Source organism: Macaca thibetana, chromosome 7 (genome assembly GCF_024542745.1).
Source record: "Macaca thibetana thibetana isolate TM-01 chromosome 7, ASM2454274v1, whole genome shotgun sequence".
NCBI classification, from domain to species: domain Eukaryota; kingdom Metazoa; phylum Chordata; class Mammalia; order Primates; family Cercopithecidae; genus Macaca; species Macaca thibetana.
This window is the reverse complement of record NC_065584.1, coordinates 58,025,380-58,050,778: the sequence shown is the minus strand read 5'-3', so window position 1 is coordinate 58,050,778 and position 25,399 is coordinate 58,025,380. Positions and strand designations below refer to the sequence as shown.

Genomic DNA, 25,399 nt, shown 5'->3' with positions numbered 1-25,399 from the left:
TTAAACTTTTTGTGGAGGCAAAGGGCTCACTATTGCCCAGGCTAATCTCGAACTCCTGGGCTAAGCGACCCTCCGGCCTCGGGCCTCCCAAATTGTTGGGCTTACAGACGTGAGCCACGGCGGCCGGCCTAGCTAATTTTTTAATTTAAATTTTTTGTGGAGACGAGGTCTCACTATTGCCCAGGCTAATCTCGAACTCCTGGGCTAAGCGACCCGCCTGCCTCGGGCCTCCCAAATTGTTGGGCTTACAGGCGTGAGCCACCGCACCTGGCAGAACATTTCTAATGAACAGTTTTTAGTTTTCCTAGTTCCCAACTGTACTTGGAAGTTCAGAGTCCATTTAATGTACTTGTAATAATTTAGGCTGTTTTATTTTTTCTATATTATTACCCTCTCAAAGAACAAAAGCAGGTAACTCCTATGAAGTCTAATAGTCTGAAAATTGTAGTGTCCGTTTCTCTTTAGGCATAAGGTTAAGTTTTGCTAAATGCTGAGTAGCGTTTTAATGCTCTACTAGATGTACATGTAAGAATACTAAATGGAGGGGAAGTTAATTTTTTTTTTGAGTCGAGATGGGGTCTCACTGTGTCACTCAAGCTGGAGTGCCAGTGCGTGATTATGGCTCACCGCAGTCTGTCGACCTCCCTAGGCTCAAGTGATCCTCCCGAGTAGCTGGTACTACAGACACGCGCCACAATGCCCGGCTAATTTTTTTGTATTTTTTCGTAGAGACGGGGTTTTGCCATGTTACCCAAGCTGGTCTTGAACTCCTGGGCTCAAGTGACCTGCCTGCCTCAGCCCCCCAAAGTGCTGGGATTACAAGCGTGAGCCACCGCCGCCGGCCATAATTTTATTTTAATCACTATTTTTCAGAAACCATTACGTCTTAAAGAATGAGGAATTGACCGACACCGCAGGTTCAACATGTAAATAGGGACGCTCATTTGAGAATAAGCCACATTTTGTCACAGTTGTATTGAAAAATCGGTATTTCTGAACGTCATTTTACCATTACGGAAGTATAACTCAAACAAAATAAAATGTTTACTATACAGCTAGGACTAGGTTAAGGCGAAAGAGGCGCCTAGAGCACAAATTTTAAGGAGGCAAGACTACTACCCCGACAGTGAACGCCTCCTTAACACTTGCTCCCCAGGCGCTTCCCACTCCCCAGCCGGGCCCCGCCCTAGTTCAATCAATCAAGAAAATCAAGAGTACGAAGGCCTTGTGCGGTCTGGATGGTCTTTCCACGTCTCACGTGCAGTTAAGCCAGTCACAGTCCATCCACCCTACTCGCCATGGAAAATTATTTGTTCAGCAGGAATTAACAAGTCAAATACAGCCATATAAAGCCCCCCTCCGACGTGCCAGGTTTGCCTCCGGAGAGCAGCCACCAAAACCACCAAAAGCCCGTCCGCGCCGGGAAATGAGCCCTCGCTGGGTTGGCGGGCCACGCGGACAGTTCTAAATCCCTTTCCCAGTAACGCAGACTCACACCTGCCTTCCCTTGGGAAACAGCGGCCCAACGTGCGCCGGCAACGCGTAAAGCGTCAACAGCTGAAACCCTCGGAATCCGCCCCAAACAGAAACAACCACCCCTGCCAGCTGCGCGCTCGGGGGAAAAGACGTTGCGCCCCCGCCGATTGCCGGTTTCCGGGGGCGCGAGCCCGGATCTCAAGTGGTCAGTCCCGGTACGCAGCCACGGCGAGGACCCGGCGCTGCGAAGGGAGAAGGGAAGCCGTTTCCCGCGGGCTTCATAGAGCCACCGTATTAAGACAGCCCCAGTCGCGGACAAGTCCAACAGGCAGGCGGATCCGCGGGCAGCCCGCGTGCGCGAGGACCCCGGTGGCGGCGCTGGGTGGCGGGAAGGAGGAAGTTTCAAAGCCAGGTGGCCTGGTTGTGGCCTCTGGGCGAGATGAAGCTACACTGTGAGGTGGAGGTGATCAGCCGGCACTTGCCCGCCTTGGGGCTTAGGAACCGGGGCAAGGGCGTCCGAGCCGTGTTGAGCCTCTGTCAGCAGACTTCCAGGAGTCAGCCGTCGGCCCGAGCCTTCCTGCTCATCTCCACCCTGAAGGACAAGCGCGGGACCCGCTATGAGGTGCGTGAAGTGGGCAGGCCCTGTCAGCCTCGGGTTCTTCTTGGAAGCCGAGACGCGGGCCGCCCTCGGTCCTCATGCTCTCGCCTGCTCCCGAGGCGAGAGCCCGCCTTGGGGGTTCCTGAACTCCCAGCCCTGAGACCTACTACCAACCGGACCCCAGGGTCCTGTGCGTCTTCCTACGGACCCGAAAGAAGAAAGCTTTTGAGAGTGCACCTTTTCGATATTTATCCTCCCAACTTTTACGACTTTGAATTTACAGTGTTGCTATTTAGTAGTGGATGGCAATCCCGCCTGTTTCAAGCTTCTGAAATTTTGCGTGAAACAACTGCAAATGAAGCCGCTGTCCAATTGGGGAACAGTAAAATAACTGCACTTCTGTTCAGTGAATTCTTTCTCCCACAGTATTTTCCTTAGCTTAAAAAAGGAGGTCATAGCATCCTGCACTTCCCTTGTCTTGATATTTGTTATAAGTACTTGTTTAATAACGCTCTCTCATTAGATTGTCAACTCTAAGTGTAGTTACCCAGTCAGTCTTATTCATTGCTATGTCCCAAGACCCTATTAGAGTACCTGGTACATAGTGGGTTGTGACTCAATAGTTGTTGAAATCTAAAGCAGATGCAACAGCAATCATTAATTTTTTAAAATTTTAAATATTCCATTTATATAGATGATAGTCATTAAAATTTTTTTGAGCATCCATTATGTGTCAGTCACCGTTCTTGCACTCAGGATAGAATAGCAAAGGAGACAAGATTCCTGCTCTCATGGAGTTTGTATATAATCTACTGGGAGGTGTGCCCACCCCAGGCTAATGGACTGAAGTTATGAAGGCAAGTAACTACTATTGGCAACTCTACCTACAATTACATAGTTGGAATGGGAGAAGAGGAGCATTCTCTCAAAACATGGTGATCCTGTTCTCAAAGGAGAGTTACTGGACAGACAGAGCAGTAACATCCACTACCAGCTAGATGGGGAGTATAACTTCCCAACTGCTTAAAAAAAAAAAAAAAAAACTTTAAAACTTGGCCAGGCGCTGTGGCTCATGCCTGTAATCCCAGCACTTCGGGAGGCCCAGGCAGGCAGATCACTTGAAGCCAAGAGTTCTAGACCAGCCTGGCCAACATGATGAAACCCTGTTTCTACTAAAAATACAAAAATTAACCGGGCATGGTGGCATGCACCTGTAATCTGAGCTACTAGGAAGGCTGAGTCAGGAGAATTGCTTGAACCTGGGAAGCGGAGGTTGCAGTGAGCCAAGATTGGCACCACTTCACTCCAGCCTGGGCGAGAGTGAGACTCCATCTCAAAAAAAACAAAACAACTGTTTTTTGTTTGTTTGTTTTGAGAAGGAGTCTCATTCTGTTGCCCAGCCTGGAGTGCAGTGGTGTGATAAAAAGCTTTAAAACTTAAAACTATGAAAACACTCAGACTCAAGGACTAAAAGCCAAACCAAAGTCTGGCAAAGTGACTGGCACATTCTAGTTGTAATAAATGTTACTGAGTAACAATAGTTAATTTTGTTCTTTTTTCCCACTGGTTTTATGCAGCTAAGGGAGAACATTGAGCAATTCTTCACCAAATTTGTAGATGAGGGGAAGGCCACTGTTCGGTTAAAGGAGCCTCCTGTGGATATCTGTCTAAGTAAGGTATGGTATTAAAAACATTAATGGTTAATGTTTGGCTGTATTTTCTAGAAACAGAATCTTGTTCTGTCACCCAAGCTGAAATACATTGGCACAGTCATAGCTCACTGCAGCCTCGAACACCTAGGCTCAAGCAAGCCTCCTAAATATCTGGGACTACAGATGTACCTCACCACTCCCGGCTAATTTTTTAAAATAACTTTTTGTAGAGACAGAGTCTTGATATGATGTTGCCCAGGCTGCCCTCAAACTTCTGGCCTCAAGCGATCCTCCTGCCTCAGCCTCCCAAAGTGTTGGAATTACAAGCATGAGCCACGATGCTCGGCCTGGCATGTATTTTCTTTCCTTCTTTTTCTTTTTTTTTCTTTCTTTTTTTTTTTTTTTGAGACGGAGTTTCGCTCTTGCTTCCCAGGCTGGAGTGCAGTGGCACGATTTTGGCTCACTGCAACCTCTGCCTCCTGGGTTCAAGTGATTCTCCTGCCTCAGCCTCCTGAATAGCTGGGATTACAGACATCTGCCACCATGCCTGGCTGATTTTTTTTTTTTTTTTTTTTTTTTTGTATCTTTAGTAGAGACAGGGTTTCACCATGTTGACCAGGCTGGTTTTGAACTTCTGACCTCAGGCGATCCACCCACCTCAGCCTTCCAAAGTGCTGGGATTACAGGCGTGAGCCACTGTGCCTGGCCTGGCGTGTATTTTCTTTACAGAAGGCTGTTTGCACATTCTGATATTCCATTTGCTGAACAGGGACAGACTCTTGCAGGTTTGTTTGAAGAGGCAATGGCACAAGAGGTAGCTTCCCAAATATGCTTGTGTGCCTTCTAAAAGGGCAAAGTCTGCCTCAGTAAGATTCCCAGGATGGGCAGAAAACTGAGTTTGCTTCTGTGCTGAAGATGGAGCCCTAGGGTATTCTTAGACTGGAACTCCATAAGACAACTGCACAGGTCTACATTTTGCCAGCTAAACCACAGGTTACAAACCTTAAGTTTGGTGTAATAAAAGAGGAAAAAATTCAATTAGAACTATCTTGTATTTTATTTACTGTAATCATTCTTTTTACTTTTTTTTTTTTTTTTTTTTTGAGATGGAGTCTCACTCTGTCACCCAGGTTGGAGTGCAGTGGGAAGAGCTTGGCTCACTGCAACCCACAGCTGGGTGCCACCACTCCTGGTGAATTTTTGTATTTTTAGTAGAGATGGGGTTTCACTACATTGCCCAGGCTGATCTTGAACTGAGCTCAGGCGGTCCACCTGCCTCAGCCTCCCAAAGGGCTGGGATTACAAGTGTGAGCCACCATGCCTGGCCCCTACTGTAATCACTTTTTGTTGTTGTTGTTGTTTGAGACAGAGAGACTGTCTCTCCCTGTCACCCAGGCTGGAGTGCAATGGTGCGATCTCAGCTCACTGCAACCTTCGCCTCCTGGGTTCAAGCGATTCTCCTGCCCCAGCCTCTGAGTAGCTGGGATTACAGGCACGTGCCACTATGCCCAGCTAACTTTTTGTATCTTTAGTAGAGATGGGTTTCACCATGTTGGCCCAGCTGGTTTCAAACTCCTGACCTTGCGATCCGCCCACCTCAGCCGCCCAAAGTGCTGGGATTATAGGCGTGAGCCACCGCGCCCAGACTGTAGTCATTCTTTTTTTTTTTTTTTTGAGATGGAGTCTCGCCCAGGCTGGAGTGCAGTGGCGGGATCTCAGCTCACTGCAAGCTCCGCCTCCCGGGTTTACGCCATTCTCCTGCCTCAGCCTCCCGAGTAGCTGGGACTACAGGCGCCTGCCACCGCGCCTGGCTAGTTTTTTTTGCATTTTTTAGTAGAGACGGGGTTTCACCGTGTTAGCCAGGATGGTCTCGATCTCCTGACCTCGTGATCCGCCCGTCTCGGCCTCCCAAAGTGCTGGGAGGCCAGGCTTGAGCCACCGCGCCTGGCCCAGTCATTCTTATGAAAACATAAACTGAGGCTGGGTGCCATAGCTCACACCTCTAATCCCAGCACTTTGGAAGGCCAAGACTGGTGGATCACTTGACCTCAGGAGTTCAAGTCCAGCCTGGGCAACATGGTGAAACCCTATTTCCACACACAAAAAAAGAAAAGCCAGGTGTGGTTTTCGTATCTGTAGTCCCAGCTACTTGGGAGCCAGAGGTGGGAGGATCACTTGACCCTTGGAGGCACAGGTTACAGTGTGCCAAGATAGCACCACTGCACTCCAACCTGGGCGACAGAGTCAGACCCTGTCTCAAACAAAACAAAAATACCATAAACTGGTTGGGTGCAGTGGCTCACACCTGGGAGGCCGAGGCAGGAGGATCACTTAATCCCACAAGTTAGAAGCTGGAGGCCAGATGGGGTGGCTCACGTATATGATCCCAGCACTTTGGGAGCCCTAGGTGGATGGATTGCTTGAATCCAAGTGTTCAAGATCAGCCTGGGTGACATGGTGAAACCCCATCTCTACAAAAAAATTAGTCAGGCACGGTGGTTGTACACCTGTAATCTCAGCTACTTGGGTGGCTAAGGTGGAGGGTCACCTGAACCTGGAAGGTCAAGGCTGCAGTGAACTGTGATTGCAGTCACTGCACTCCATCCTGGTTGATAGAGGAAGACCCTGTCTCAAAAAAAAGTTCAAGGCTTCAGTGAATTATGATTGTGCCACTGTACTCCAGCATGGGTGACAGAGCAAGACCCTTTCTCAAACAAAAATATATAGATCTTTAGAATTTTAAAACTGGTGGGGTTTTTCTGCCCTCTCTCACCTTTTCCTCTTTCCCTTCCCGGTGGGTGGAAACAATGTCTCATTCAACCTTACTTTTTTTTTTTTTTTTTTTTTTTTGTGAGATAGGGTCTCACTCTGTCACTTAGGCTGGAGTGCAGTGACACCATCACAGCTCACTGTAGCCTCGACCTTCCAGGCTCAGGTGATCCATCCTTCTCAGCCTCCCAAGTAACTGGGACTATAGGGGCACAACACCATGCCCGGCTAATTTTTTTTGTGTTGGTAGAGACAGGGTTTCGGCTTGTTGCACAGGCTGGTCTCAAACTTCTGGGCTCAAGCAATCTGCCCATGGTGGCCTCCCAAAGTGGTGACATTACAGGCATGATCCACCACATCTGGCCCAACTGTGCATTATTCTTAACTCCAAGCAAAGTGCTTTGCAACATTAAAAGTTTGATAACTAAGGAGTTTAGATTGAATGGGATCATTTTGTCCATTTGATCCTCCTTGTGATTTTTATTTTTTTCTTGACTTGCAGCTTATTCTTTCACTAATTCCTCCTTTCTATCTAAAAACAAGCTGAGATCTGACTGATTTAAAAAAAACAAATTTCTAGAAAGACAAGGCTGAATTCATTGTCTCCACTTTTTATCTTTTGACCTTTACTTTTACTGGTTTACTGAAAACACTGCCTCAGAGATCAATGATCTTTTCACTTGTCTGTCACAGTATCATTTCTCATTATTTTTGCACTCTGTAGAATTTGACAATGATAATTACCGTTTTCTTAATAAAACTCTTTTCTTGGTATCTATGATAGGGCACTATGGGTTACCTTCAGTTTTCTTAGTCACTTCTTTGTCTCCTGCTTCCAGCAATGTTTTTTTCTATACCCAGAATAAAGGCTTTTTTTTTTTTTTTTTTTTTGAGACGGAGTCTCGCTCTGCCGCCCAGGTTGGAGTACAGTGGCCGGATCTCAGCTCACTGCAAGCTCCGCCTCCCAGGTTTACGCCATTCTCCTGCCTCAGTCTCCCGAGTAGCTGGGACTACAGGCGCCCGCCACCTCGCCCGGCTAGTTTTTTGTATTTTTAGTAGAGACGAGGTTTCACCGTGTTAACCAGGATGGTCTCGATCTCCTGACCTCGTGATTCGCCCGTCTCGGCCTCCCAAAGTGCTGGGATTACAGGCTTGAGCCACCGCGCCCGGCCATAAAGGCTTTATTTCAGCCCTCTGCTGTTTTCTGTCATACCTGCCTTCCGTTTGATAGCTCAGCTGTTATGTGGGTGACTCCCAAGTCTGTGAGCCAGTATGCTTTATAGTACCTAGTTGACCCAGGTCTTCTCCAGACTTTTCCCTACCCTGGTTCATTGTGTACAGTGCTACCAAAATAGTATTTAGCTCTTGTCATGTAACTTTCATGCTTAAAATCCTTCCACTTTATGCTGGCATCTGAGCTCATTTACAATCTGTCCTCATATTATATTTCCAATCTTTTGCTCTACATGGCTTCCATATTCCAACAAAAATTAGCTTTTTTTTTTTTTTTTTTGATATGGAGTCTTGCTCTGTTGCCCAGGCTGCCGTGCAGTAGTATGATCATGGCTTACTGCAACCTCTGCCTCCCAGTTTCAAGCAACTCTTCTGCCTCAGCCTACCGAGCAGCTGGGATTACAGGTGCCTGCCACCATGCCCCGCTAATTTTTATATTTTTAGTAGAGACGGGGTTTCACCATGTTGGCCAGGCTGGTCTTGAACTCCTAACCTTAGGTGATCCACCCACCTCAGCCTCCCAAAGTGCTGGGATTACAGGCGTGAGCCACCACTCCCAGCCTTTTTGTTTGTTTGTTTGTTTTTGTTTTGAAATGGAGTTTGACTTGTGTCACCCAGGCTGGAGTGCAGTGGTGTGATCTTGGCTCACTGCACTCTCTGTCTCCCAGGTTCAAGCATTCTCCTGCTTCAGCTTCCTGAGTAGCTGGGATTACAGGCGTGTGCCACATTGCCTGGCTAATTTTTATATATTAGTAGAGAAGGGGTTTCACCTTGTTGGCCAGGCTGGTCTCAAACTCCTGACCTCAAGTAATCTACCTGCCTCAGCCTCCCAATGTTTTAGGATTATAGGCGTTGAGTCACTACACCTGGCCTTAAATTCAATTTTTTTTTTTTTTTAATTTTTCAGATGGAGTATTGCTCTGTTGCCCAGCCTGGAGTGCAGTGGCATGATCTTGACTCAGTGCAACCTCCATCTCCTGGGTTCAAGCGATTCTCCTTCCTCAGCCTCCGAAGTAGCTGGGATTACAGGCACGCGCCACCACACCCAGCTAATTTTTGTATTTTTAGTAAAATCGGGGCTTCACCATGTTGGCCCGGCTGGTCTCAAATTCCTGACCTCAATTGATCCACCTGCCTCGGCCTCCCAAAGTGCTGAGATTACAGGTGTGAGCCACTGCACCCCACCTAAACTCAAATCTTAAGTGGAATATTCAATCCTTTCCTGTCTTATTTTATACTCTTATGATTTCCCTTTATTTTTGTTAATTTTTGTTTTTTGAGACAGTCTTACTCTGTTGCCCAGGCAAGAGGGCAGTGATACTATCATGCTTACTGCAGCCTCTACTTCCTAGGCTTAGGTGATCGTCCCACCTCAGCCTCCCAAAGTGTTGGCATGATTTCCCTTTGAACAGTTTTATTTAGAATGTGTCCCTCCATGTAATTTTTTTTCAAAAACTTTTAAACTTGAAATTTAGTCAAAGTACTAAGAAAAGTTTTACAGCCAATTTCAATAAATCATTGTATCATATTCATAAGAAATGCTATAGAATTTGTTATGGGAAGAACTAGCATGTATGCATTATCTCCAGTGGAATTTATAGTTCTACAACTTTTATTTATTCAGGCCAATTCCAGCAGTTTAAAAGGTTTCCTTTCAGCTGTGAGACTGGCTCATAGAGGCTGTAAGGTTGATATACCAGTTTCAACACTCACACCAGTGAAGACTTCAGAATTTGAAAACTTTAAAACTAAAATGGTTATCACATCCAAAAAAGACTATCCTCTAAGTAAGAACTTTCCATATTCCTTGGAACATCTTCAGACTTCTTACTGTGGGCTTGTCCGAGTTGATATGCGTATGCTTTGCTTAAAAAACCTTAGGAAATTAGACTTGAGTCACAACCATATAAAAAAGCTTCCAGCTACAATTGGAGACCTCATACACCTTCAAGAACTTAACCTGAATGACAATCACTTGGAGTCATTTAGTGTAGCTTTGTGTCAGTCTACACTCCAGAAGTCACTTCGGACTTTGGACCTCAGCAAGAACAAAATCAAGGCACTCCCTGTGCAGTTTTGCCAGCTCCAGGAACTTACAAATTTAAAACTTGACGATAATGAATTGATTCAATTTCCTTGCAAGATAGGACAACTAATAAACCTTCGCTTTTTGTCAGCAGCTCGAAATAAGCTTCCATTTTTGCCTAGTGAATTTAGAAATTTATCCCTTGAATACTTGGATCTTTTTGGAAATACTTTTGAACAACCAAAAATCCTTCCAGTAATAAAGCTGCAAGCACCATTAACTTTATTGGAATCTTCTGCACGAACCATATTATATAATAGGTAAGATTTTAATAGTCATATAATGTGGTGTCTTTGATAGCATTCTAATATTCTCATCAAACTCAGAGTAATAAAGTCTAACATTGCTTACAATACTATGCACAGTCTAACCCTTTGCTGTAATAGTCTTCTTGCTGTTCTTTACCTCTACTTAGAATGATTTTTCTCCAGGAAGTCTCGTAGCTCACTCCCTCACTTCATTCCGTTCTCTGCCCAAGTGTCATCCCAGAAAGGTCTTACCTGTCCATTCTATCTAAATTTTATTTCTTACCTCCTTACATTGCTTGATTTTTTTTTTTTTTTTGTCATAGGACTCATTGCCTATTATATATTTTTAAACATTTTTTTTTTTTTGGTTTACTGTCAGTTTTCCCCACTAGAATGTAAGATCCACGAGCACGTGGATGTTGTTTTATTCTCCACTATTTCCCTGGGATCTAAACTGTATCCCCTGCTCCTAGCATATATTAAGCACTCAATAAGTAGTTAAAGGAATGAATGACATTGTTTCTCAAAGTGTGCTCCCCAGACCAGCAGGATCTGCATCACCTAGGAACTTCTTAGAGATGCAAGTTCTAACATTCCAGACCTACTGAATCAGAAACTGAGTGGGGTCCAGCTGTCTGTGTTTTAGTGAGTCCTCCAGATGATTTTCATGTACTGTAAAATTAGAGAGTTGGCACAGTGATGAAGTATGGTCTTTGGAGTCAGACTTGGGTTTGATTCCTGGCTTCACCACTTTGTATGACTTTAACCTCTTTTTTTTTGAGACAGGGTCTCACTCTGTTGCCCAGGCTGGAGTGCAGTGGTCCAATCTCAGCTCACTGCAACTTCTGCCTCCCGGATTCAAGCGAATCTCCTGCCTCAGCCTCCTGAGTAGCTGGGATTACAGGTGCCCGCCACCATGCCTGGCTCATTTTTGTATTTTCATTGTATTTATTTGTTTGAGACAGAGTCTCACTGTGTCACCGAGGGTGGAGTGCAATGGCGCCATCTCAGCTCACTGCAACCTCTGCCTCCCGAGTTCAAGCGATTCTCCTGCCTCAGCCTCTTAAGTAGCTGAGATTACAGGCACCCACCACCACACCTGGCTAATTTCTTTTGTATTTTTAGTAGAGACGGGGTTTCACTATGTTGTTCAGGCTGGTCTTGAACTCCTGATCTCGTGATCTGCCCACCTTGGCCTCCCAAAGTGCTGGGATTACAGGTGTGAGTCACCACGCCCAGCCTTATTGTTTTAATTTTTGAGATGGAGGCTTGTTCTGTCGCCCAGGTTGGAGTGCATTGGCATGATCTTGGCTCAACTATAACCTCTGCCTTCTGAGTTCCAGCAATTTTCCTGCCTCAGCCTCTCTAGTAGCTGGGATTACAAGCGTGTGCCACCACACACAGCTGATTTTTGTATTTTTAGTAGAGACGGAGCTTCACCATGTTGACCAGGCTGGTCTCCAACTCCTGACCTCAGGTGATCTGCCTGCCTCGGTCTCTCAAAATGCTGGAATTACAGGTGTGAGCCTCTCAAAGTGCTGGGATTACAGGCGTGAGCCACCACGCCCGACCTATTTAACCTCTTTGATTCCATTTTCTCAGCTGTGAAACAGGAACAATAATACCCACCTGACAGAGTTGTGACAATAAATGAGATAATGTAATGCCAAAGCATTTGGCATATAGTAGGATTCAGTAGCTGTTGGTTCTCTTCTCTTTGTCTTTAAACAACACTAACTGCATTTGGTTTCATGACACCCTGAGCGCCAGATTCATTTTGTTCAGGCTTTCTGTATTTTTTTTTTTTTTTTTTTTTTTTTTTTTTTTGAGATAGAGTTTCGCTCTTGTTGCCCAAGCTGCAGTGCAGTGCCCAAGCTTGAGTGCCTCCTGGGTTCAAGTGATTCTCCCGCCTCAGCCTCCCAAGTAGCTGGGATTACAGGCACCCACCACCATGGTCGGCTAATTTTTTGTATTTTTAGTAGAGATGGGGTTTCACCATGTTGGCCAGGCTGGTTTTGAACTCTTGGCCTCAAGCAATCCACCTGGCTCGGCCTCCCAAAGTGCTAGGATTACAGGTGTGAGCCACCATGTCCGGCCATTGTTCAGGCTGCTTTTTATTTTTTGAGACGATCTCTCTCACTGTTGCCTGGGCTGGAGTGCAATGGCATGATCTCAGCTCACTGCAGCCTCTGCCTCCCAGGTTCAAGCAGTTCTCCTGCCCCAGCCTCCCAAGTAGCTGGGATTACAGGCACCCACCACTATGGCCGGCTAATTTTTTGTATTTTTATTAGAGGCGGGGTTTCATTATGTTGGCCAGGCTAGTCTCGAACTCCTGACCTTGTGATCCACCTGCCTCGGCCTCCCAAAGTGCTGAGATTACAGATGTGAGCCACCGCACCCGGCCTGTTTAGGCTTCTTGAATGCATGTGTGGAAGCTAAGATGTGGACCAAAGTATTACTGAGAGCCTATAAAATGGTAGAAAGATCATATTTCAAATAAGAAATTCTTAACTTTTTTAGGGGGAAGGGGCTCTTAAAACTGACCAAAGTTAAGGATCCAGAAAACTGTACACATGAGTACACAGAATGTTGCATAAAATGAGCCTGGTTCCCACTGAAACTCAGTCCAGTCATCTCCTTGCCATCCCCAGTGTAAGAACGCTTATTCTAAACCAATGGTTCTCAGACGTTACTTCAAATTTAGAATAACCTGAGAAACATTTAAAACATCTGAAGGCCAGGTGCAGTGGCTCACGCCTGTAATCCCAACATTTTGGGAGGCCAAGGCAGGCGGATCATGAGGTCAGGAGTTCGAGACCAGCCTAACCAACATGGTGAAACCTTGTCTCTACTAAAAATACAAAAATCAGCCAGGCGTGGTGGCGTGCACCTGTAATCCCAGCTACTCAGGAGGCTGAGGCGGGAGAATCACTTGAATCCAGGAGGCAGAGGTTGCAGTGAGCCAAGAAGGCACCACTGCACTCCAGCTTGGGAGTGGAGATTGAGACTCCATCTTAATCAATCAATTAATAAAATCACCAGAAGTGATACTGATGATTCAGGGTAAATCCACGGATTTGAAGGAACTCCAAATGGTATCTTTTGGCAGTGAGGTGCACCTGAGGCTATTGTTTCTCTAAGCCATACATAAAAGAAATTGTAAGGCGGGGCGTGGTGTCTCATGCCTATAATCTGAGCACTTTGGGAGGTCGAGGCGGGTGGATCACTTGAGGCCAGGAGTTTGAGACCAGCGGGACTAATATGGTGAAATCCTGTCTCCACTAAAAATATAAAAATTAGCCAGGTGTCATGGCAGGCACCTGTAATCTCAGCTACTGGGGAGGCTGAGGCAGGAGAATTGCTTGAACCCAGGAGGTGGAGGTTGTAGTGAGCCGAGATTGTACCCCTGCACTCCAGCCTGGGCTACAGAGCGAGACTGCATCTAAAAAAAAAAAAAAAGGAATTGTATTTATTCAAATTTGAAAATTATGTCCAAATGAAAAATGTTATAGTTTTGATTTGAAAAGACTAACAAGTTGGCTAAATGATCAGGTAAAAACATGCTAAAGTCCAACACGAAAAAGTACAAATTTGGAAGGAAAAAAAAGATCAAAATATAGTATAATTGGCAAGGCAAAATTTGGCAGAATAGTAATTTATTAGTGCTGAATGATTTTGCATTATAGCATTTATATTGCTTTTTAAATCTTACCCCTATTAATATAGCTTTCTTGTAAGATGACCAAACCTTTGCTGAAGTATAATTTTGCATGTTTTAAGCTCCCTTGTTTTAAAAAGTATATAGATTTAAAGCTGTGACACCAATATCTATTATCTAGCTGTTGATAAATGGCTCTAACTACTGGTTACAAGCATACAGTTATGATCTATTAGGAAAATATGTGGGAATTTAAGTTATGCCAGATAGAAAATACAGTTTTTAACTATTATCTGTTTCCTCAGACTAGAACCATCTATCCTGAAAGAGATTAACATAAACATGTGAGAGACATTCCCTGGCAGAGTTTTTTTTAAAAATGGTTACTTACACAAGCAACAGATTAATACAGTTTTTTATGAAAAATTTAAAAATTGCAAATAGGGCCATCCTAGATCCCCTACCAAAGGTAATCGCTGTTTTTATTTGAAATGTGTATCTTTTCAGACTTTTCTGATAGGGTTTTAAACTCTCATTTTAAGTTATAAGGCTAGGCTTGCTTGTTTGAAAAATATCTGAGCACCTATTATGTGCCAGCCTAAGCTAGATACTAGAGAAACAACAAAGAGCAAGACAATGTGTGGGAGGCAAAGTGGCTGGGGCATGGTTGTGTGTAGCGGGGACATTTGGGCAGTGAGCAGGCAATCTCAAGACTGTCTTTTAGTGTCTTGTGGGTGATTTAAAAACTTCGAGGCCCAGCGCAGTGGCTCTTGCCTGTAATCTCAGCACTTTGGGAGGCCGAGGTGGGCGAATCACTTGAGGTCAGGAGTTCAAGACCAGCCTGGCCAACATGGTTAACCGCCGTCTCTACTAAAAATGCAAAAATTAGCCGGGAATGATGGTGTGTGCCTGTAATCCCAGCTACTTGGGAGGCTGAGGAAGGAGAATCACTTGAACCCTCGAGGTGGAGGTTGCAGTGAGCTGGGATTGCACCACTGCACTCCAGTCTGGGCAACAAAACGAGACTCCATGTCAAAAAAAAAAGTTTAGGCCAGGCGCGGTAGCTCACACTTGTAATCCTAGCACTTTTGGAGGCTGAGGCTGGCGGATCACTTGAGGTCGGGAGTTTGAGACCAGCCTGGCTATCATGGTAAAACCTTGTCTCTACTAAAAATACAATACAAAAAAAAATTAGCTGGGCGTGATGGTAGGCGCCTGTAATCCTAGCTACTTGGGAGGCTGAGGCAAAAGAATTGCTTGAACCCAGGAGGCAGAGGTTGTAGTGAGATGGCACGCCACTGTACTCTAGCCTGGGTGTCAAAGCGAGACTATGTCTCAAAAAATAAAAATAGAAAGTTTGACTTGGGCACCATTGAAGGGTTTTAAGTGTGAGAGTGAAATGCCTTAAGCAAGGTAAGGTTAGCCTTACTTGCCCAGCCACTAAAGTAAAACTCATGTCCCAAGTAACATGTATTTTAAATTTGTCTTACAGAGTTTAAATTTCCCTTTTGAACAGTTGATCCCTGAAAGAGCCTATATAAAGGACAGGTGACTTTTTCATTCTGTTTAGGAAGTTATGCTATTAAGTGGTTGTGCTGGAAGATATTTTATGGTGTCATATCTGAAGTTTACAATACATCATATGCTGTATTTTAGTATATTTTAAATATACTAATCACTTAATAAAGTAATTTTATTTTTCATTGTTACAATTCCATGTCCTAATAATTCATGTCCTGAATCTAGTAACATGTTATAAAATATTTTTATCATTCTTTCCAATAGGATTCCATATGGCTCTCATATCATTCCATTCCATCTCTGCCAAGATTTGGATACCGCAAAAACCTGTGTTTGTGGAAGATTCTGTCTGAACTCTTTCATTCAGGGAACTACTACCATGAATCTGCATTCTGTTGCCCACACTGTGGTCTTAGTAGATAATATGGGTGGTACTGAAGCACCTATTGTCTCTTATTTCTGTTCTCTAGGCTGTTATGTAAATTCCTCTGATATGTTAAAGTAATGGGTGAGACCAGAAAAAGAAGTTTCAATAACAGATCAGTTTGGGATGCAAGTATGATTTTGCGACGTCAAATTGGAGTAAGGGAAGATTTCTGTATAGTTGCTGGAGTGGAGGAATGTGTATAGTTACTCATTTGACTCCAAAACTTTTATTAAAACCAATTTTAATTTCACTGTGGGGTTAACTTTTTTTTAGTTTATTGTACTTGTGTTTATTTCAGCCTAAAGTTTCCAAGATGGGTTGTGGAGTTTTAATGTTAAACAGATATTGATCCCAGTTACGCTGTTGATAAGAATTTTACCAACTTTCTTCTTGCATTTCAGTTAGACACATCTGAGTTTCTGTGTGCAGAAAATATCTGTTGGAGGGCTAATATGTCCTAAATTATAGTGAAAACTTGTTTATTATGAAATTATATGTAAGTTTTTAAGCACGCCACTTTTTGTGTGTTTCAGATACATTATTCTACATGTGGAATTTACATTTACCAAGCAAAACATAGGAATTGTTTCGGGAAAGACTTCAGCTTTCATAATTTTTAAAAATGTTCCCATAGTAATTGTTGTGATTTCTTTTTTTGTTTTTGTTTTTCTGAGATGGAGTCTCTGTCTCCCAGGATGGAGTGCAGTGGCGCAATCTCGGCTTACTGCAGCCTCTGCCTCAGCCTCCTGCATAGCTGGGGTTGCAGGTGCACGCCACCATACCCAGCTAATTTTTTGTATTTTTCAGTAGAGACGGTGTTTCACCATGTTGGCCAGGCTGGTCTCGAACTCCTGACCTCAAATGATCCACCTATCTGAGCATCCCAGAGTGCTGGGATTACAGGCTTGAGCCACCGTGCATTGGGATTGGGTGGGATGGGAACGGGAACAGAAAATTGCTACTTTTTTTTTTTTGAGACAGAGTCTCACTCTGTCACCCAGGCTGGAGTGCAGTGGCATGGTCTCGGCCCATTGCAACCTCCGCCTCCCAGGTTCAAGCGATTCTGCTGCCTCAGCCTCCCGATTAGCTGGGACTACAGGCGTATGCCACCACACTCAGCTAATTTTTTTGTATTTTTAGTGGAGACAGGGTTTCACTATGATGGCCAGGCTGGTCTCGAACTCCTGACCTCGTGATCCGCCTGCCTCGGCCTCCCAAAGTGCTGGGATTGCAGGTGTGAGCCACCGCGCCCGGCGAAAAATTGCTACGTTTTGCTGATTACATTTTGTATTATTAGGGTGGGTTTTTAAATTATTTTTGTCACATGACAAAAATATATTAATGACAAAATGTTTAATATATTATTTTTGTCATATTAAATGACAAAATGTTTAATGTTTTTAATTTTAAAAGGAGTGGCAATATACCAGCTAAATGGTGATTTGGGCCCGGTGCAGTGCCTCACTCCTGTAATCCCAACACTTCAGGAGGTCGAGGCGGGCAGATTGCTCGAGCCCAGGAATTCGAGACCAGCCTGGGCACCAAGACAAAATCCTATCTCTACAAAAAATACAAAACTTAACTGAGCATTGTGGCGTACGCCTGTCGTCCCAGCTACTCTGGAGGCTGAAGTAGGAGGATCACTTGAGCCTGGGAGATTGCAGTAAGCCAAGATCATGCCACTGCACTCCAACCTGGGTGACAGATGGAGACCCTGTCTCAACAAAAGATGACGTGAACTAGCATGAGGAATGGAAAAATAACCAACTTGAAAGACTCATGGAAAATAAAACCAGTATTAACTTTTTCATTCTGTTCATTCCCACTGACCTATCATGGAAAATAGAACCAGTATTAACTTTTTCATTCTGTTCATTCCCACTGACCTACCTCAAGTCAGCCTCTCCACCAGAACATTGCAATAACCTCAGACTGGTTTTTGTGAACAAAGGAAAGAATAAAAGTTACTGGAGAAAAGCCCTCTCCAGTGTTAACATAATATAATTGCTGTTTTGAGCTTGTTAGCAGGGTCTCTGTAAGATTATTTCTTACAAAATAACTGCCTTTGTCTCCCTAAAATGTTTATTTGAGGCATTTTTTTTTTCTTTTTTGAAAGTTCAGATATTTCTGAGTAGATGCAATTTCTTTTTGTTTTTGTTTTTTGAGATAGAGTCTTGCTCTGTCACCCAGACTGGAGTGTGATGGCATGGTCTCGGCTTACTGCAACCTCCGCTCTGCCTCCCGAGTTCAAGTGATTCTCCTGCCTCAGCCTCCCAAGTAGCTGGGATTACAGGCATGTGCCACCACGCCTGGCTAATTTTTGCATTTTTAGTAGAGACAGGGTTTCACTATGTTGACCAGGCCGGTCTCGAACTCCTGACCTCGTGATCCACCCTCCTTGGCCTCCCAAAGTGCTGGGGTTACAGGCATAAGCCACCGCGCCTGGCCATCTAATTTTTGTATGTTTAGTAGAGTTTTCACCATGTTGGTCAGGCTGGTCTCGAACTCCTGACCTCAAGTGATCTGCCCACCTCGGCCTCACAAAGTGCTGGGGTTACAGGCATGACCCACTGCACCCAGCCATTCCAGGTGTTTTATAAGCATTTATTCTTTACAAATCATCCTACGAAGGAAGTACTATGAACCCAGATCAGATTTTAAGCCCAGGCTACTGTCTTCTAGTTAATTCACTTTTGGTCTTTAAAACCAAGAATTCTCTAAGTAAAATATTTTAGGATTTTCTAAACTTGTAGGTTGGTGAGGGATTGTCCATAAATATTACAAAACAGCTGCATTAAAACGTTCTTTAAAAAGTGATGGGAGGCCAGGTGAGGTGGTTCACGCCTGTAATCCCAACACTTTGGGCTGAAATGGGTGGATCCTTTGAGCCCAGGAATTCGAGATCAGCCTGAGCCACATGGCAAAACTCCCTCTCTATAAAAAATACAAAAATTAGCCGAGCATGGTGCTGCGTGCCTGCAGTCCCAGCTACTAGGAAGGCTGAGGTGAGAGGATAGCTTGAGCCTGGGAGGTCAAAGCTACAGTGAGCAGAGTAAGCCACTGCACTCAAGTCTGGGCAACAGAGCAAGACCCTGTCTCCAAAAAAGTAAAAAGTGATGGTGATGTATTTAAAAATAAACTTGTATACATGATTTTTACAATCAACAAATGCAGCTATAATCGTCAGTTATTGGGATTATGTGCAAACCATGTTACTCCTAGACACCCTAGCCCTTTGCATTCTCTTATTCAGTCATTCCCATGTATCTTAGTCAACTTAAATTCATATACAAAAGGCAGAAATTGCCCTCTTATAACCCATACCTTTTCCCAGCTTTTCATTTGATGCTGAACTTTTCTTGCCTTTCGTAATTACAAGGCTCAATTTTTTTCATTGTGAATTTCAACCTTTTTGTTTTCAGTTTATAACTCCTAAACCTTCCCAACTGTCAGTAAGTTCTGGCCAAGCACAGTAGCAGACACTGTAATCCCAACACTTTGGGAGGCTGAGATTGGGAGAATTGCTTGAGCCCGAGAGTTGAGACCAGCCTAGACCAACATAGTGAGACCCCATCTTAAAAAAAATGCCAGGCAAATTTGCCAGGCATGGTGGTGCCCAACTACTCCAAGGCTAAGGTAGGACCTATAGAGCCTGAAAGGCCACAGTGAGCCACGAATGTGCCACTGCACTCCAGCGTGACAGTGACAGATTGTCTTAAAAAATTTTCGTACCTCCTAGAGTGTTCTGAGAGGTTCAAAAAACAAAATTTATGCTATCTTGGACTTTCACTCGATTAACTTTAGTTTGAAGTCAAGTCAATTTTGAACTATTCTTTTATATTCAAGGCCGTGGTCTATACTGTCCAAAAGAACTTTCTGCAGTGGTTTTACATCTTTGTTGTTCAATAAACTAGCCACACGTGGCTGTTGAGTACTAAATGTGACTAGTGTAACAAGCAGCACATTACCTGGCTAGTTACCCCTACTAGACAGAACATTTGCCGTCAGCTCTTACTATCCCCCAACTTCGATCCTCTGCCTAACCCAGCCTGCTATACATACACAAGCCTAGCATATCTTGTTTCTTATCTTGCAAAATCTTATAGACCCTTCTAAGCTGCTCAATGTTTATGAATTCACTCAACATTTGAAATTGACTAGAAAACAATATAGTATTTTCCCTTCATATATATATATATATGTTTATATAGATAAATATATATATAAACTTGTTAGAAAAGTTTGAGGTGGGACTACACTAAACATGGAATTCTATTTATAAGTAAAAACGACAAAAGGTTTGCGTAAGAATATCACTATTTATTTTCCCTCAGGTAATTTTCCTATGGCTTCAACATTTTCTCTTCAAAATCAGAAGAAAAATATCCCAAAGTTTAGAACTGGATCACTTGGCCCTTTCTCTTCTTATCTCCTCCCAGTTCAAAATGCTTGCATCTCTTAATGGCCAGCATCCTCTTGGATCTGCAGTTAGGCTCAACACATTCCAGCCTTAGCACAATCTTCTTTGTGGTCTTAGCCTTCTTCCGGAAAATTGGCTTTGTCTGCCCACCATAGCCACTCTGCTTCCGATCATAGCGCCTCTTTCCCTGGGCATACAAAGAATCCTTGCCCTTCTTATACTGTGTCACTTTGTGAGGCTGATGCTTGCCACACTTCTTACAGAAGGTTCTTCGGGTTTTAGGCACGTTGACCATCTTTGCAGCAGGGCTGTTGTCTATATGATGAAAACTGTAGTAAAATATTTAAGATAGCGGACATTAAACATTCCGAAAAGTGAAAGTGCTATACAAGTAGATATACGAAAACCGTATAAATAATATATAAACCCACCACGTACTCATTTTCCATATGAATAAATGCACATACAAGTGCATACCTTTTTTAAACACTTCGTTTAAATTACTGGAGGACTAATTTTTTGTCAACCTAAAGAACTGAGGCAAGGCCGGGCGCGGTGGCTCATGCCTGTAATCCCAGCACTTTGGGAGGCCGAGGTGAGTGGATCTCCTGAGGTCAGGAGTTCGAGACCAGCCTGACCAACATGGAGAAACCCCCGTCTCTACTAAAAATACAAAATTAGACGGGCGTAGTGGTACATGCCTGTAATCCCAGCTACTCGGGAGGCTGAGGCAAGAGAATGCTTGAACGCGGGGCGCGGAGGTTGCGGTGAGCCAAGATCGCACCATTGCACTCCAGGCTGGGCAACAAGAGCGGAATTCCGCCTCAAAAACAAAAAAAAAAAAAAAACCACAACTGGAGCAAAATTCATAAGTAGAGTGTTTATTTGGGCCAAGTTTGAGGACTGCAACCCGGAGCACAAATTCAAATTGCCGTGAATAGCAGCAGTTGCAAGCGGGTTTTTAGAGAAAAAAATGGCAGTTGCTAAGTTGTTTACCAAGAATTTACATTAAAATAACACAAGCGATTGGCTGGCTATACATCGTTCTTTTTATGACAAATTCCAGGAGCACGGACATAATGGGTGAAGCAGCTAGTCAGGAATAAAATGCCAGGCATGAAGTGGGGAGGTGTCCGAAGTCTCATACTCCTGTCTCTCTGGGCCCAGCAAATTTTGCACACCTCAAAGAACTCACAATGCTACGAGCCATTTTTCTTTTCTCATATAGAACAAGATTCACGAAAATCAAGAGCAGCAGCTTTAGGAGGCCCAATACAGTCAGTTTTCTGTACGAAATGGGTTTAATTTATTGTGGCTGCCCCAAAAGAAATGTGCGGCTCATCTAATTTTCTTCCGCAGAAAAAGAAGAGTTTCTTTGACTCTCTTCCCCCCAACCACCTCCTCCATTTTCCAACTCTAGAGAATGGCTGAGGCAGTGCGCGACGTCGTAGCTACGGTTACGACCCGCCCAGTTCCTTCTCCGAGAACCACATCAGCGTGGTATCACTTTTCCTCTCCGAAGCACGGTCACCCGTCAGCGGCCTAGAGGGCTGACGTGTCTTTATCAAGCCAGCGCGCCTCGCGATCCTATAGCCGCCATGCCTGAAGGGAGAAGCCTGCTCTCCAACTAAGGCCGACGAGGGCCGTGGGTCTCGCCTTCCCTTTCCTAAGAAGGCCTAGTCCTACCCCGGATTCTGAGCAACGGAGGCTCCTATTGGAACCGCTACAGTTCCGTTCTTAGCTTACCGAGAAACGGCGTCCGACACCCTCGGGTAGCGCAGCTCTCGCCTAACAGGAAAGGGAAGAGAGAAGCGGAAGTAGGAACTGCACCTGAGCGACAGTACTGCGAACCAATAGGCAGCCGGTCACGGCGGCCAGGCGCCTTCGGTCGCGTCTGGAAAGCACCAACCAACGGTCTAAGGGGCGGGCCGGAGGGGTGTGGGCCGGAGGGCCGCGGTGTTCCGCGGGCCAGTTGCGGGTTGTCAGAACTGTCGCCACCGGAGTGGGGCGAGGCTGCGTCGCTCAGTCCTGGCCGTCTAGGGCCCACGTAAGGATGAGAACACAGAGGACGCAGGGCCGCTGGAGGCGCAGGTAACGAAGCTAGGGTGCGGTGGGGCAGCTGCTGGGTTTCTTCCGGGACCCGTGGTGCTGAATGGAGAGGACCGAGACGAAGCCGAGCCGCGGCTCCTAGCGGCGGCGCCGATGCCCGAGCTGTAGCTGCCAGGCGAGGATGTGTGGAGCTCAGGCGGCGCGGGGTAGCTGAGAGGTCTCGGGCCTCAGGACCCCCGGGGTCCGGGATGAGTTAGCGAGGGCAGCCGCGGGGGCCAGTTCCGACCGTGACAGGCCAAGGCGACGGCCGCCGCCCGCCCGCCCCATCCGTGCAGAAGCAGCTACTCCTTTCCGCGCCCTCCCGCCCGCGCTCCCGGCCCTGGAGACCATGAGGTTCCGCATCTACAAACGGAAGGTGCTAATCCTGACGCTCGTGGTGGCCGCCTGCGGCTTCGTCCTCTGGAGCAGCAATGGGCGACAAAGGAAGAACGAGGCCCTCGCCCCGCCGTTGGTGGACGCCGAACCCGTGCGGGGTGCCGGCAGCCGTGGCGGGGACCACCCCTCTGTGGCTGTGGGCATCCGCAGGGTCTCCAACGAGTCGGCGGCTCCCCTGGTCCCGGCGGCCCCTCAGCCCGAGGCGGACAACCTGACGCTGCGGTACCGGTCCCTGGTGTACCAGCTGAACTTTGATCAGACGCTGAGGAATGTAGATAAGACTGGCAACTGGGCCCCCCGGGAGCTGGTGCTGGTGGTCCAGGTGCATAACCGGCCCGAATACCTCAGACTACTGCTGGACTCACTTCGAAAAGCCCAGGGAATTGACAACGTCCTCGTCATCTTTAGCCACGACTTCTGGTCGACCGAGATCAATCAGCTGATCGCCGGGGTGGATTTCTGTCCGGTTCTGCAGGTGTTCTTTCCTTTCAGCATTCAGTTGTACCCTAATGAGTTTCCAGGCAGTGACCCTAGAGATTGTCCCAGAGACCTGTCGAAGAATGCCGCTTTGAAATTGGGGTGCATCAATGCTGAGTATCCCGACTCCTTCGGCCATTATAGAGAGGCCAAATTCTCCCAGACCAAACATCACTGGTGGTGGAAGCTGCATTTTGTGTGGGAAAGAGTCAAAATTCTTCGAGATTATGCTGGCCTTATACTTTTCCTAGAAGAAGATCACTACTTAGCCCCAGACTTTTACCATGTCTTCAAAAAGATGTGGAAACTGAAGCAGCAAGAGTGCCCTGAATGTGATGTTCTCTCCCTGGGGACCTATACTGCCAGTCGCAGTTTCTATGGCATGGCTGACAAGGTAGATGTGAAAACTTGGAAGTCCACAGAGCACAATATGGGTCTAGCCTTGACCCGGAATGCCTATCAGAAGCTGATCGAGTGCACAGACACTTTCTGTACTTACGATGATTATAACTGGGACTGGACTCTTCAATACTTGACTGTATCTTGTCTTCCAAAATTCTGGAAAGTGCTGGTTCCTCAAGTTCCTAGGATTTTTCATGCTGGAGACTGTGGTATGCATCACAAGAAAACCTGTAGACCATCCACCCAGAGTGCCCAAATTGAGTCACTCTTAAATAATAACAAACAATACATGTTTCCAGAAACTCTAACTATCAGTGAGAAGTTTACTATGGTAGCCATTTCTCCACCTAGAAAAAATGGAGGGTGGGGAGATATTAGGGACCATGAACTCTGTAAAAGTTATAGAAGACTGCAGTGAAAATCACAATTACAGAAGCAAAAGTGACAGTCTTCTATTTTTGATATTTGTCCAAACAGGACATACAATTGAATAAAAGAGTTTAGGAACTGGTTTCTGCTTTAATACAAAAACAAAATCTTGTAAAAGGTGTCCAAATACATAGTAATCTTTTCCAATTATGTCTGATTAAGATTTAAAACTGAAGGTTTCATTTTGGGAGTAGGATTTTAAAGCTCAATCTGTATCTGCTAAAACTGATTATTGTTGATTGATAGAAGAGGGGAAATTTGATTTAAATTGCATCTATTAATCTTTTTATCTGAAACTTTGTACACTTTTCCACTTTAAAACCTATTTTAAGTACAGCAAAATTTATTTAAAACTGTCAAAGCAGTAAAAAGTATTACCATGAAATGGTTAGGGTATTAATGGAACAAACCCAGTTTCCCTCTATTGACACACTTACTAGGAAGGGATTGCTTCACTGGTTTAATAATTAAAAAGTTATGTTTATTAAAACACCCTGTCAGAACAGTCATTTTCAGTATTAGATTCCTGTACTGTTGTGTTTTGAGTGTGCTTTGGAACCTTCATAGAACACACTTTCTTTTGGAATGTATTTGATTGATAAGAAAGTTTAAACATTGTTTTCACCTCAATGTAGAAATACAGTGGTTTTGTTTTTTTTTTTTTTTTCTTTTAGTGCTGACAAAATAAAATACTCATTTTTGCATAAAAAGGTTCCTAATCCTTTTGCAGAATAAGTTTTGTTTACTCTTTATAGCAAATTTAGTGAAGGCATTCTACAAGTTTTGAGTTAGCATTATATTTTAATATTTATTATTGCCACATTGTATAATTGAGTTTGAAATAAAACCCAGCTCATGACAATGCATTCCCTGTGCAAGAAACTGTTTGGCTTTCAAATTACCCAGGCATAGATAATGAACAATAAAATGTTGCTGTGTAAGGTAAATACAGCCTAAATTGTTTTTGAAAGCCAGAAATGGTACAAAGTTCAGTCATGCCAAAGTGAAATACTTTCTAGTGCCGGCTTTAACTTAAATCATACTTTTTAAAAGGACAGATACAGAAAATTATAGGAAACAGGCTTAAATTTTGCTCCATATTTAATGTAGAAGTTTCCCTTAATTTGTAATTGCATTCAACCAAAAATTCCTCATAAAAGACTAATTTCTGTGTAAAGATATTAGGGGCTGGGTGTGGTGGCTCATGTCTGTAATCTCAGCACTCTGGGAGTCTGAGGCAGGCAGATTGCTTGAACTCAGGAGTTTGAGACCAGCCTGGGCAACATGGCAAAAACCCATTGCTACCAAAAATACAAAAAATTAGCCTGGTGTAGTGGTGCATCTGTAGTCCCAGCTACTTGAGAGGCTGAGGTGGGAGGATCCTTTGAGTTTGGGAGGCAGAGGTTGCAGTGAGCCTAGAGCATGCCACTGCACTCCAGCCTGGGCAACAGAGTGAGCCTCCATCTCAAGAAAAAAAAAAGTTACTTCAACTTACAACTATTAAATGGTAGTCTCAAAA

The 25,399-nt window shown here is 44.7% G+C and overlaps 3 protein-coding genes across 4 annotated transcripts; 2 read left to right on the top strand and 1 right to left on the bottom strand.

Moving 5' to 3' along the window:
- The first annotated feature begins 1,502 nt into the window (after positions 1 to 1,502).
- On the top strand, positions 1,503 to 15,918 carry LRR1 (leucine rich repeat protein 1). 2 transcript variants are annotated; one of them, XM_050796921.1, is made up of 4 exons: positions 1,503 to 2,098; positions 3,652 to 3,750; positions 9,353 to 10,074; positions 15,506 to 15,918. In XM_050796921.1, exons 1-4 carry the CDS (start codon positions 1,916 to 1,918, stop codon positions 15,744 to 15,746), a joined length of 1,245 nt encoding a protein of 414 aa, XP_050652878.1. In that variant the 5' UTR covers positions 1,503 to 1,915; the 3' UTR covers positions 15,747 to 15,918. The 2 variants fall into 2 exon arrangements, with proteins under 2 accessions (XP_050652878.1, XP_050652879.1); XM_050796922.1 differs by lacking the exon at positions 9,353 to 10,074.
- A 4,049-nt stretch (positions 15,919 to 19,967) lies between these two features.
- On the bottom strand, positions 19,968 to 21,878 carry RPL36AL (ribosomal protein L36a like). The gene is made up of 2 exons (XM_050796955.1): positions 21,835 to 21,878; positions 19,968 to 20,417 (listed from the first exon to the last, which is right to left on the bottom strand). Exon 2 carries the CDS (start codon positions 20,381 to 20,383, stop codon positions 20,063 to 20,065), a length of 321 nt encoding a protein of 106 aa, XP_050652912.1. The 5' UTR covers positions 20,384 to 20,417; positions 21,835 to 21,878; the 3' UTR covers positions 19,968 to 20,062.
- On the top strand, positions 21,870 to 24,746 carry MGAT2 (alpha-1,6-mannosyl-glycoprotein 2-beta-N-acetylglucosaminyltransferase). The gene has a single exon (XM_050796914.1). It carries the CDS (start codon positions 22,526 to 22,528, stop codon positions 23,867 to 23,869), a length of 1,344 nt encoding a protein of 447 aa, XP_050652871.1. The 5' UTR covers positions 21,870 to 22,525; the 3' UTR covers positions 23,870 to 24,746.
- Positions 24,747 to 25,399: the final 653 nt, after the last annotated feature.